The sequence below is a fragment of the Antechinus flavipes genome, chromosome 4, assembly GCF_016432865.1.
Source record: "Antechinus flavipes isolate AdamAnt ecotype Samford, QLD, Australia chromosome 4, AdamAnt_v2, whole genome shotgun sequence".
NCBI classification, from domain to species: domain Eukaryota; kingdom Metazoa; phylum Chordata; class Mammalia; order Dasyuromorphia; family Dasyuridae; genus Antechinus; species Antechinus flavipes.
Genome location: NC_067401.1, coordinates 15,786,585 through 15,799,381, shown reverse-complemented (window position 1 = coordinate 15,799,381; position 12,797 = coordinate 15,786,585). Strand labels below are relative to the sequence as shown.

At 48.5% G+C, this 12,797-nt stretch overlaps 1 protein-coding gene across 2 annotated transcripts in view; it reads right to left on the bottom strand.

The window, feature by feature from the left end:
• Positions 1–12,797, bottom strand: part of SH2B2 (SH2B adaptor protein 2) — a 60,454-nt gene that overhangs the window by 12,028 nt on the left and 35,629 nt on the right. For both annotated transcript variants that reach the window (XM_051991866.1, XM_051991867.1), the window contains exons 3-4: positions 12,046–12,147; positions 1,646–1,737 (exon numbers count right to left, since the gene is read on the bottom strand). In XM_051991866.1, the coding sequence (XP_051847826.1) occupies positions 1,646–1,737; positions 12,046–12,147 (194 nt within the window). The remainder of the gene's footprint in view (positions 1–1,645; positions 1,738–12,045; positions 12,148–12,797) is intronic.

Below are 12,797 nucleotides of genomic sequence, written 5' to 3'. Positions count from 1 at the left end.
CACAGATTTATTACCAGAAGAGAATCTCTGAGGAACCTCTAGTCTCATGTCTTCATTTTTACAAATAAGGAAACTGAGGCTCAGGAAGTAAAGTGATTTACCCAACGTCCTTCTGTACTGCTATGTGCATCATAGTTTAGGGCTTGCTGGTTTTACTGGGGGACTAACTGCTGTGTGTGTATGTGTGTGAGTGTGTATGAGTGTGTGTGTATGTGTGTGTGTGTGTGCGTGAGTGTGTGTGTGTGTATGTGTGTGAGTATGTATGAGTGTATGAGTATGTATGAGTGTGTGTGTGTGTGTGTGTGTGTGTGTGTGCACGCGCGCAAGTGAGTGTGTGTGTGTATGTGTGTGAGTGTGTATGAGTGTGTGAGTATGTATGAGTGTGTGTGTGTGTGTGTGTGTGTGTGTGTGTTTGTGTGTACCCACCCACAGGCGAGCACATCTGCTCCCTCTCCCTCGCCACAGTCCACTCCTGCCTCTGACGCTTGTTCCCTTGTGGTGGCTGTTACTTCCCACATGAAGGGGATTTGAACTCAGGTCCTCCTGACTTCAGGGCTGGGGCTCTATCCACTGCGCCCCCTAGCTGCCCCTTTGATGTTGATTGGACTACATTGTCATCAACCTATGATTCCTGTTTCCCTTTGGAATTTACGGGATTTTCTTTGCGTCCAATATTTGGTCAAATACCGGGACAAAGGCCTAAGATAGATTTACAGATGCAAGAGATCTTTGAGGTTGTTTCTTCTCATTTTACAAAGGAGGAAACTGAGATCCATAGAAGTGACTTGGCCAAAGGCAAAGAGATACTTGCAGGGAGTAACACAATTTCTTTTATTGATTCAGCAAGTACCTATTGGGCACCTAAAGTAACTCTAATGCTAACTCCGCAATCAGACCGAAGTTGGGAAGGTTGGAGATGCTCAGCGAGCCCTCCCCTCAGCGAGCCCTCCCTCTCAGCGAGCCCTCCCTCTCAGTGACCCTCCCTCTCAGTGACCCTCCCTCTCAGTGGCCCTCCCTCTCAGTGATCCTCCCTCTCAGTGACCCTCCCTCCCTCTCAGTGACCCTCCCTCTCAGTGACCCTCCCTCTCAGTGGCCTTCCCTCTCAGTGATCCTCCCTCTCAGTGACCCTCCCTCCCTCTCAGCGAGCCCTCCCTCTCAGCTTTCTCATGTGGGCAAAGAGAGAACTGGGTTGGGCCTGTCCCGGAGCCTCGATTGTAAAAGCATCCTTAGCTTGGGGATGTGGTGGATGGGAAAAAGGGAAGAGTACGTTTACTGATATAAGTCAGATAGTTCTGCCTCCTCCCTACCCCAGAGTCCGGCTTGCCCCTAAGGCTTTTCATCAGCCCTTGGGAACATGGGACGTCTGCGCCCAAACCCCAAAGGGAAGGAAAGTATGAGTGTGTCAGGGAGAGGTCCCACCCGGACCCACCCGGACCCACCCGACATGACGCAGCTGGTCTCCCCTCAACACAGGAAATGTGAAATTCACTGAAACCCATGAACTCGGGGGGGAAAATGAGAAGTAGTGCTTTCTAACCGGGAGCGGGACTGGCCACAGGCGCAGGGGGCGGCCCCACTGACTCATGGCCCTTCTCCTTGTGCGCCTCCCCCGCCTTCTGTCTGCCTGCAACCCACCGCTGCTTACCCTGGGTCCGTGCAGTCCTGGATGTCGGCCACCCACGAGTGTTTCTGTAGGGAGTCGATGGTTTCCAGGATGTACTCGGCTCCATTCTCCACCTAGGCCCAATGGGGAGAGGAAGGTGAATGAACAACAAATGACATTCACAAAGTGCTTATGATGTGCCAGTCACTAAGATAAAGGCTTTACAAATCTAATCACAGATGATTCTGAGAGGTTGTACAGATGAGGAAACTGAGGCAAACGGGGTTAGGTGACCTGTCCAGGGTCATACTGCTAGTGAGTATCTGATATTGGTTAACCTCAGGTCCTTCTGACTCCAGGACCAGCGTTTGGTTCATTGCACTACCCTATCTTAATTGCCAGAACATCACAGTTCCTACTTTCTCCTTCTTCCCCAACAGCGTCACAAGGGTTAAAGGGCAGAAAAATGGCCAGAGAGAGTCACCCCAGCCCTGGAAGGATGGCTGAAAGCCCTTCCTTGATCTTGACCACTGTGCTTTGATTCCTACAAAATATCAGATGGCTCGGACTAGATGGTTCCCGGGGTCTCCTCCGGCTCTGAAATTCTGCAGTTTAATGAGGTAAAACTAGGAGGGGCAGGATTCTAGACCAAAGTTATCCTCAGGGAGATGTAATAATAATAACAACTAAGATTTACCTTGTGCTTAAAGGTTTGCAAAACATTTCATTGGAGCTTCCGGAAAATAATCCCCATTTCACAGATGGGGAAGTGGGTTAGTGAGATTATATGGCCTGCCCAAGATCACACAGACAAATAAGCGTCCGAGGCTGGATTAGAACTCAGGTTTTTCACACTGAGTCCAACACTCTCTCCTGCGCTACCAGCAAAGGGCTCCCCCCACACTCTGGAGTCTCTTCCTCAGCAGCCTGCCTCGGTGCACCCAGTAGTACTATGAGAATCTCTTCAGAAGACACCGCCTGCCTAAGAAAGGGCCGCCGTTACCTCGGAGGCACCCAGGGGCACTCAGCAAGCTCGTGGTCTCCCCTCTCTCCAGTAGAGAGCAGGAATGGGGGGTGCGGATGAGGAGAAAAGAAGGACCTAAGTTCTGGAAGAGAAAGGCGGGTGTTCCCCTAAGACAAACTTTCATCCACTTAATGATTCTAGCTCTGTTGGCTCTGAAGATGATCCACATGGGGAAAGGGTTCAATCCTGAATGGCTCTAACCGGCTACTAGGATGCCGAGCCGTAACTAGGGCTGGGTGACCAAGGTTGTTTCTCAGGATGCCAAAATTTAGAGGGTGCTGACAGTCCTTCTGCTGCCTAGAAACAACTGAGTTTAGCACCTAATTAGCAAAATAAATAGTTAACAGAGGAAGCTACCAGATGGTGTCCTTGGCCACATCCAGGTGAGCTCTTCCTCCCCTTTCCCCTTCATGGGGAGGGACCCCCCTTTTTTGGCTGCTTTCCTCAAGAGTCTGAAGCTACAGTTTATTCAGTTTGGCTCGGGCACAATGGTTTAGTTTTGGCTCTGATAGGATGGCATCTAATCCAAGCTGGTCCCGAAGCCTTTTGCTCTTAGAATAAACAGGAGTCTTGCTCTGTGGTTAAGCCCTGGGAAAGGGAACAGCCAGGGAAGCCTGCAGACTGGAGGTGACCGGGGAGCTTCGAGATCTGCCTATTCACAAACAGCCCTTTATCCACAAATGAGGAGGAGGAGGAGGAGGAGGAGGAAGAGAAGGAGGAGGAGGAGGAGGAGGAGGAAGAGAGAAAAAGGAGAGGAAAAGGAGGAGGAGAGGGAGGAGCAGCAGCAGCAGCAGCCAGGACAGCAGGCAGCGGGCCCCATTCAACAGGAAGCCCCATCACCGTGGCAACTCCAGCCTGTCCGGGGACACCCGAAAAATAGCAAAGACAAGAAGATTCAATAGTGAGCCTGGGAAAGGGGGTGGATGGGCAGCGAGAGCCTCCAAGAAGTCCCCTCCCCTTTTTGGTTGTGCCTTTTTTTTTTTTTTTTTTTTACTCTTTTAAAGACTGAGCCGCCGCCTTTCTCTTCCCCTTCCTTGCCCCACTTTTTGGGGAGGAAGGGGGCTCAGGGCTGGCTAAAGCTTGGGAGGTTCCCACACTCTGGTGACCTGCAATGGGAACATTTGCATATCAGAGGCTCTGTGGGTTCATAAATAGCACATTCGATTCCCTCTCCCCCATCAGCACTGTCCTGGCTGGCTTTCCCGGGAGAGCAGATGAGCAAGAGAGGAAGAGGAACTTGGGGGCTCTCCGTGGTTTTCTCCAGTCGAGCAAGCCGGAAATGGGCACAAAGAGGGAACCATGAGAACATCAACGGCGCCAAATAATGGGTCAGTCCATCCTGGCTGACAAAGGCCAGTAGTCTCCGTCAGCAGCGCTACTCCACTTTGTGATGGTGGGAAAGTCCCTTGACTTTATTGGGCCACCTTAAAGAGCTCTTGACTCAGTTAGTCAGCAAGTATTTATTAAACATCTACTATGTGTCAAGTACCTACTATGTGCTAAACTCCCCGGATATAAAGAAAGGCAAAAGACACTGCTGGGAAGTATCTCACATTGTGATGGGGGAGATGACAATATACAGATAGGAGATTAATGTAGGACAAACCAGAGATGATCAACAGAGGGAAGACACTTGCACAAGATCTCCAGAGGAGATTTGGCTTGATGGGGAACGGGGATGTCCAACACCCAAAGGTACCTCCCAAGAGGTCTTAAGTTGGCAAAGCCCATGGTTGCACGTCACCCATAGTGCCAGAAGAGAGACAGGCAAATAGAATGGGGAGGCACTGCGTCCTATTTTAGGATCTGAGGGCTGCACATTAACTCAGAAAGTCAAATGTGAATTATCACATTGTTTTTATTGTATTTTTTATTGTGTTTTTTTGTTTTATTGTATTTTTATTGGTTTTTTTTGTTTTGTTGTATTTTTATTCATTTTGTCAACTATTTTCCAATTACATTTTAATTTGGTTCAGGCAGCGCTCAGAAATGCCATGGGCTACGTCCAAGTGGCTCATAAATTGCGTGTTTGACACCTTAAATAGCGATGGAGGGCTGAACCAGTCATGAAGACCTAGATTCAAATCCTACCCCAGATATTTGCCAACTGTATAATCCTATAACAATCCTATAACCTCCCCAGCCTCGGTTTCCTCTTTAACAAAATGAAGGGATACAATTTGATTCTTTTCAGCTCTCAATCTCAATCTATGATTCTATGAAGGGCCACACTAGCAGAGTATGGAGGTCCGTCTAGGAAATGGCTCAGAGAAAGGTGATGGGATCATGGATACAAAATTCAAAGCGACCCCCGGGTTATTTGGTCCAATCCTCCCATTTACACGGAGGAAACAGGCCCAGAGATAGTGATTCACTCATGGTAATGCAGCCAGGGTGTCAAAAGTAGGAACTCTGTTCTTCCTGCCTCCCATTATCCGCCATCTTGCTGTGTCCCGGCACGATCATAGAGCATGGCTGAGCTAAGCAGGTGGCCAGTCATCAGAGACATAACTGAGCTTTCCCATCCTTCTTTCAGGTCCTAATGTTCAAGTTCAATGCCTCAAAGTTCCTCTTGGGGGAAGAGGGAAATTAAAAAAAATTTTTTTTTCAAACAGTCTGACTTCTCTCCCTCCCACCCAATGAGAAAGCAAAGAAAAACAAAAACAAGCCCCCTTTTTACAAACTTGTGTAGTCAAGCAAAGCAAATTCCCGCATTGGCTGTGGCCCCAAACCCCAAAAAAGTCTGAATCTGCACTGAGTTTATCACTTCCCTATCACAAAGTGGGCGTCAGGTTTCATCGTTAGTCACTTGGGGGGAGGTGGTTGGTCATTGGATCAAAGCTCTAAGTCTTTCAAAGTCGTCTGTCTTTGCAATATTGTTGTCACTGTTCACTTCCCTCTATATCAGTTCATACAATTTTCCCAGATTTCTCTGAATCCATTTCCTTCGTCATATATTTTTGCACAATAGTACTCCGTCACGTTCACGCCTCCCCCCTAGTTTTGAAGTCTTTGTCATCACGAAAAAGAGCTGCTGGGGATAATTCTGTTCACATGGGTCCTTTTCCTTTTCCTTTGATATCTCCGGGCAGGAGATGGGGTATGGATCTAGTAGAGTTATCAATGAGACAATGGGTATAAAGTTTAATAGTTTTTGGGACAGAATTTCCGTTATTTTCCAGACAGGTTGGCCCTGTCCCCAGTGCCTCGAAAAGACCATTGGTGAACTGTTTTCTCAGAGCTCAGAAGAGAACCCTCACTTGCAGGGAGGAGAGAACAGCCTCCCTGGTATATTCACAAGCGGTTGGAAGCCTGGGAGAGAGAGGTCATGTCATTTTAGAATCTATACAGAAAAAAAGGGCACCAGTCATGGTCTCACGCGGACCTTCAACTTTAGAAGGGTAGATTCCCACAAGGCTTGTAGATAAGGCTCTTATGGATTGGGGTTCAGAAGAGGAAGTCGGCTCAAGAGGGAAGATTGTCACTAATTCATATGACAAGGCAAAAATGAGTGAGAGGGAAGATGGTTTAAGAAGCCACGGATGTAGCTGAGGGAGCTCATCAATGAACTCCAGCTTAAAGGTAAAAGCTGGTCTCTCTGAGAAGCCCAGTCGCCCCATGCTGACCGCCGCATAAATAATATCTCTGGAAATTCTGTCCTTACAGGAAGGTAAGGGGCTCACTTAGGAGGAGGAAGGAAAGTACAGCTGTGTTATGCTGACATATGGCAAAGAGGAAAAGCATCATGGAACTAGAGCCGAGTTCCTGTTGTTCTGCTTTTCAAGATGGTGTTAGAAGGTGGACACTTAATGCTATAAGTCACAGTCTTCAATAGGGAAAAACCCCACTAGATTTTGAGTTAGAAAATCCAGTGTCAGAGCTTCTTCCCATAGAAGAATTTACTTTTCTTGCCCCAAGTGGCTTCTGGGAGGACAGAACTGGCCCCAACTGGATCCCAGTCCCCTTTCCTTCAAGTCTGGAGCAGCCTCCGCTTCTTACCACCTACACCCTGCCTCGGTTCCCTGTTCTTGGGGCAGCTGGGTAGGACGGGGGTAAAAGTACGCAGCCTGGAATCAGAAAGACCTGACTTAAATCTGGGTGACCTTGGGAGCATTATTTAACCTCAGTTTCTTTATCTGAAAATGGGGATATTAATAGCACCCATTTCCCAGGATGGTTGTGAGGCTCAATTGAAGAAATAATCGCAAAGCACTTAGCATAATGCCTGGCCTGTTGTAAGTGCCATTTAAATATTAACTATTATTATTATAGGAGATAATATTTATAAAGTACTTGGCGCAGTGCCTGGCACGCTGCAAGTTCTACATAAATGGTAGTTGCCATCATCATCACCATCATCATCACCATCACCATCTGGTTCTCTGACTGAATGATGCTGTCAGCCAGTGGGCCGCTGCCCCACAGACTATATTTCCTCTTTCCTATATTTCTATCTTCTCTGAACCACGGGCGGTTGGTGGGCAGAGAGCTGAGTTCTGCTGCTCATTGCCCTGGAACGGTGAGCGGGAGCCGGGGCGGAACTGCCTGAGATTGCAGCATCAGCAAGGAAACTGCTGAGCAGATCACAGCACACAAGCACAGAGCAGACAAGGAGGGGGTGCTGAATGAGCCCCTTGGGGATTAGCCTTTTCTGCTCTTAAATCACCAGGCTGTTGTTTTATTAGATGTTTCGGTCTCCCGACCTGCCAAGACAGCTGCAATTACTTTGCCTCTTATGCGTAAATCTTATTTGGGGGGATTAGGAAAGGCCAGATGAGATAGAACAGGATCCCAAAAGGTCTTTAGATAGCCACTGATCCCAACAGAAAGTCCCAAACTGGCTTCCCCCCAAAAAATCGCAGAAATAAAATAATATAGTGAGTGGGTGAGACAGGGAAAAAAAGTGACTCCCCGGGGGTGAGGAGTGGGGCTCTGAAGAATTGGGAAGCCAACTGTCCAAGTTGAAGGAGATCCTGTCATTCTCAACCTTTCCGGATCATACTGGGGATGGGATGGAGGAAATTCAGTATCCGGTACTGAGCAACACATTTTAAAAAGGACATAAACAAATTGAAAGATGTCCAGAAGAGGGTAACATAAATGAGATCATGGAGGGACTAAAAAAAAAAAATCACACGTTACAAGAAAGAGTCAGCTGAATGAACTGGAGATGTTTGGCTTAGAGAAGAAAAACTTTGACCACAATCACTGACTTCAAAAATAGGAAAAATGGTTGGTCACCACAGTGAGAAGTCAGGCTAGCTCTTCCAGATGGAAGAACTAGTGACAATGGGGAGAAGTTATAGGGAGGCAGGTAGCGTTCATTATGAGCAAAACTCTTTAACTGATAGTTATGCAAAAAAAGAAAGGGGGCATCTGCCTTTGGCACCGTAGTGGCTGAGTAACAGGCCTAGAATTAGGAAGACATCTTCTTCCTGATATCAAATCTGGTCTCAAACACTTACTGTGTTTGCCTCAGTTTCCTCATTTGTCAAATGAGCCGGAGAAGGAAGTGACAAACACTCCAGTATCTTTGTCAAGAAAACCCCAAATGGCATCATGAAGGGTTGGGAAATCCTGAAATAACTCAATAAGAACAAAAATAGAAAGAGCTGCCTCTGGAAGTAACAAATGAGCAAATGAGGAGTGAATCCTCCATCGCTGGATGAGCAGTGGAAGATGGGATTCAAGATCTGAGTATGGGGCAGGGTGAAGTAATGATTTTGGAGATTTCTTTCAACAAGATCCTACAACGTACAAAAGTGTGGTTGTTAGCCACCAAAGTTCATCCTTACCCCAGGAAAGGGAATGTAACACAACAGGCCCCAAAATGGGCACGGGCCGGACTGAAAGTTTCATTATTGGATGGCACGGCCCCGCCACAAGGCTATTTCCCCTTTCTCACCAATGTGGTTTTCACTCTCAGAAGGCCTTTCTGGGGCTGTCTGGGGTATTCTGGGCCGAGGGCCGGGGAGGGCACTGACTTCCTCTCAGATGTAACAGATGTTCCAGGATGGGGTAGCCCGGAGGGTGAGAATGGGTAGGGAAATTAAAATAATTTCACCCAACCCACTCTTTTCACAAGTAGGAAAACCGAGGCCTGGAGAGGTGAGTTGTCTAAGGTCACACAGGTAATAAAAAGCAGACTCTGGTGACTTGACTTCAAATTCCAGGACTCCACAACCATACCATCTCCACCCTTCTCCCAATGGAAAACTAGACCCTGTTCCGCGGACCTCCCTGGGCTTTGCCAGGCTCCGTTTCAGGACTTAACAGGGCATCGCTCCTTCCTCTCCTGTTCCCCTTTTAAAAATATAATCTTGAGGACAGTGGCTGTCTGGCAGGCTTTTATTTGATTTTATTTTATTTCCTGCGCTATCTCATCCAGCCTTTTATTTCTAAGCCTAGTGCTTAGCACAGGGCTGGTGACTTTGGCCAGCCTCCCCTCACTAACTCTAACTCGCATGTCCCGGTGTCCCCTTCCTGAGGTCACGGTCCTCCTGGGGGACAAAGGACAGATATTAACAACCGAGTGTTTCAGCTAGTGCGTGAGGTGGAGAAACACCTTCCCATCTTCTGCTTTAGTCTTCCCCAAAGTGTTTTCACATCCGTTCTCAGATCTAGCCTCCCCATTCCAGAGAAGAAACGATGAGGAAGACCCACAGTGCAGAGAACTATAGTCATCCCTTCCTATAGCAGGGCCAGTCTGCTCTCTCGTCTGACCCGCAGGGAGGAAGAAAGTATAAAATATCATCGACATCGTTGTTCGGTCACATCCAACTCTTCGTGACCCCATTTGGGGTTTTCTTGGCAAAGATCCTGGAAAGCTTTGCCATTTCCTTCTCTAGCTCATTTTACAGGTAAGGAAACTGAGGTAAACTCACCCAGAGTCAGGTAAGTGTCTGAGGCCAGACATGAACTCGGTTCTCCCTGGCTCCAGATCCTGCATTCTATCTACTGCCCTATAAAATCTCATTATCCTCATTTTAAAAATGAGTCAACTGAGGCTCAGGTGAGTGAGATGCCCACGGTTAGGAAGCCATAAATGTCACACCTGGAGCTTGAAGCCCAGGATCCCGCCTCTCTTCTCTCCTTCGGTCAGCCCCCGTGTGCAGCTGACTGCTGATCCCATCTTTGCAACACGTCTTGCAGCGGTGCTTGTCTGTACTCCCACAGCCCCTTCCTAGTCCAGGTCCTCTCCATCACGATCCACCTCCTAGGGGCTCTCCCTGCCTCCGGTCCCTTCCCTGACACGGTCGCCAAAGCGATATTCCCAAGTTCCGATCTGGACGCATTGCTCCCTGTGTGAGCCATCCTTTGGCTCCCAGTCACTTTTAAGATAAAACACAGGCTGGCATTTTAAACCCTTTTTGGGCTTTGTTGTGGATCATCCTCCTCAGAGGCGCGACCGTCCCGCCAAGTCCACTTCCTCACTGTTCCCTGTGCCCAGCACGGCATCTCTGAGACTTTGAAGAGTCTGTCCTCCGTGCGGGGAAGGGCTCCTCTCCTCACTGCTCCTTTTTAGGCTCTCTAACTTCCTTCAAAGCACAGCCCAGAGCCGTCCGCCTCAGAGGCTTCTCCCGAGCCCACTAGCTAAAAGGGAAACACTTTGAACTCGGATCAATGTAATGAGCAGCCATGATTACGGAGGACTCCTGACAGAGTAGTCAGGGCCCCGGGAGGCAGAACGAGCGCCACATCCTTGGACTTGGCCGACGTAGCGGTCTCTTTGCTTGACTCTGCACATTTATTAAAACTCACAGTGGCAGAGAAGGGGAGAAAATAAATGCTGGCTCATTGAGAAAAATGAAAAAAATTAAATTAAAAATGTACTTTACAGCTATCTTTTATTTACTTACAAACAACCAAATTCATGGTGTTGGGAGCGTAAGCTGAGGGCAGAGAATGTTTCCTTTTTGTCTTTGGATCCTCAGAGTGACAGGCCCCCTGTAGGTGCTCAATGATTGCTTGTTCAGTAAATGAATGATTGTCCCCAAAAGGGCTGTTTTTGCTTTTTCTCTTTATCCCTAGTGATTACCATAGTGCCTGGCCATTTCTCCATCCTTTCCTCCTCCCTTCCTTCTCTTCTTTCTTCCTTCCTCTCTTCCTTTCCTTCCTTCTCTTTTTTCTTCCTTCCTACCTTCCTTTCCTTCTCTTTTTTCTTCCTTCCTTTCCTTCCTTCCTCCCTCCTTTCCTTCCTTCTCTTCTTCTTCCTTCCTCCCTTCCTTCTCTTCTTTCTTCCTTCCTCCCTTCCTTTCCTTCCTTCTTTTCTTTCTTCCTTCCTCCCTTTCTGTCCTTCTCTTCTTTCTTCCTTCCTTTCCTTCCTTCTTTTCTTTCTTCCTTCCTTCCTTCCTTTCCGTCCTTCTCTTCTTTCTTCCTTCCTCCCTTCCTTTCCTTCCTTCCTTCTTTTATTCCTTCCTTCCTCCCTTCCTTTCCTTCCTTCTCTTCTTTCTTCCTTCCTCCCTTCCTTTCCTTCCTTCTTTTCTTTCTTCCTTCCTCCCTTCCTTTCCTTCCTTCTTTTCTTTCTTCCTTCTTCCCTTCCTTTCCTTCCTTCTCTTCTTTCTTCCTCTCTCCCTCTTTTCTTTCCTTCCTCTTTCCCTCCCTCCCTCTCTCCTGCTTCACACCCATATCCAGCTTTAATTTTGGTATTAACTGAAGGAGCTCCATTTCAGGTGCCTGATAGGGAACAAGGTGGTGAAATTAAGACAGTGCTGATTTGGAGTCAGAGGACCTGGATTCAAGTTCTGCTTCTCTCACCGTGTCACCCATGTGACCTTGACCTAGCCACTGAACTGCTCTCTACCTCAGTTTCCTCCTCTGTAAAATGGCAGGCTGGATTAGACTGCCTCTGAGGTTCCTTCTAGCTTTAGAGCTCTGATCTTCTGTGTTCTATAAGAACTTTCTGTCACTCAATTAACAAACATTTATTAAACACCTACTGTATGTCAGGCAGTGTCCCAGGTAATGGGGGGAAAAAAGACCAAAAGGAAACCGTCCCTGCCCACAGATCTTGCTGTCTAACTTAACCCTACCCGTATTTATATCCTAGGGGAAAAGCAAGGGAAAGGGGGAAAGAAGTCCCAGGCAAACAATGAGAGACTCAGCCCCTGCAGGACTTGGCTCACTACTCCTCCCAACACCTCCATTCTAGAAAGATGTCTTAAGGCTTCTCAAATGTCCTTCTTGGAAGATCAAAGCCCTTTATAAACAATTTTTCCCATTTCACGATGGACAAAGTGAATCTCAAAGAAGCTGGGGTTGGATCTGCAGGAATGGGTCCAGAGGAGGACCCCCATGCTTTGACTCTGCTGGTCACGAATGAGACAGTGTGGTACGATGGAGCGTCAGCAGGCTCGGACCCCTGCTCCGTACCCTCCCTGACCTCCCTTCCATCTCCATCCCTTCCCACGGGCCTCACCTTTAGCACAAAAGTGTTGTCTTTGTCTGGCATCTCCAGGGGCATGGTGGTCCGGACCTCGATGATCGCAGAGAGGGGGATGCTCACCTTGGGTTTGGAGGCCTGGAAAAGGAGGCGGAAGCATGTCTGGTCGTGAGGCTGCTGGACAATGCACTTGTACATGGGGGTACTAGTACCCCCGCCTCCTCACACCTTACCAACCTTGCCCAGCTCCCACCTGGCTCCATCACCGCCCTCACTCCCACTTCCCTCGCCCTCTCTCCAACTTTCACACATAGACCTCTACGATTCAGATCTAGGGGAGGGTCCGTACCCAGACTCCCACTGGGCCGGGGCTTCTGAGGACAGGGGCCGTCCCTCCCCTTCCGGGCTTCAGAGCATCCAGCCCAGGGCTGCTCTACGCAAGCCTTAGAGGTCAGGCCTCAAGCCACCAGCTGCAACGATTCTAATGGAAAGACGTGGGGGAGAAAAGAGACCAGAACAGTCCTAATTTCCCCTGTGTCCCCAGTAGCTCCACAGCCTTTTAATTAAACAGAACAGGGCCCCAATGGAAGCCGTTAAAGTTAATGTCTTTTGTTCTCCATCCACAGCCTGCTCTGCCTCTGGAGCCCTGCCTGCTTCCTTCAGCCGAGTCTCCCGTAGGGGTCAGCCGGCGTACTGAGGTCTGGGTCCAGGCCCCCGGGTCCAGCCTCTCTGCAATTCCACTGGTCCTCCATCCGCCCACTGGGTACCCCCAGCGGGGGAGACAGGGG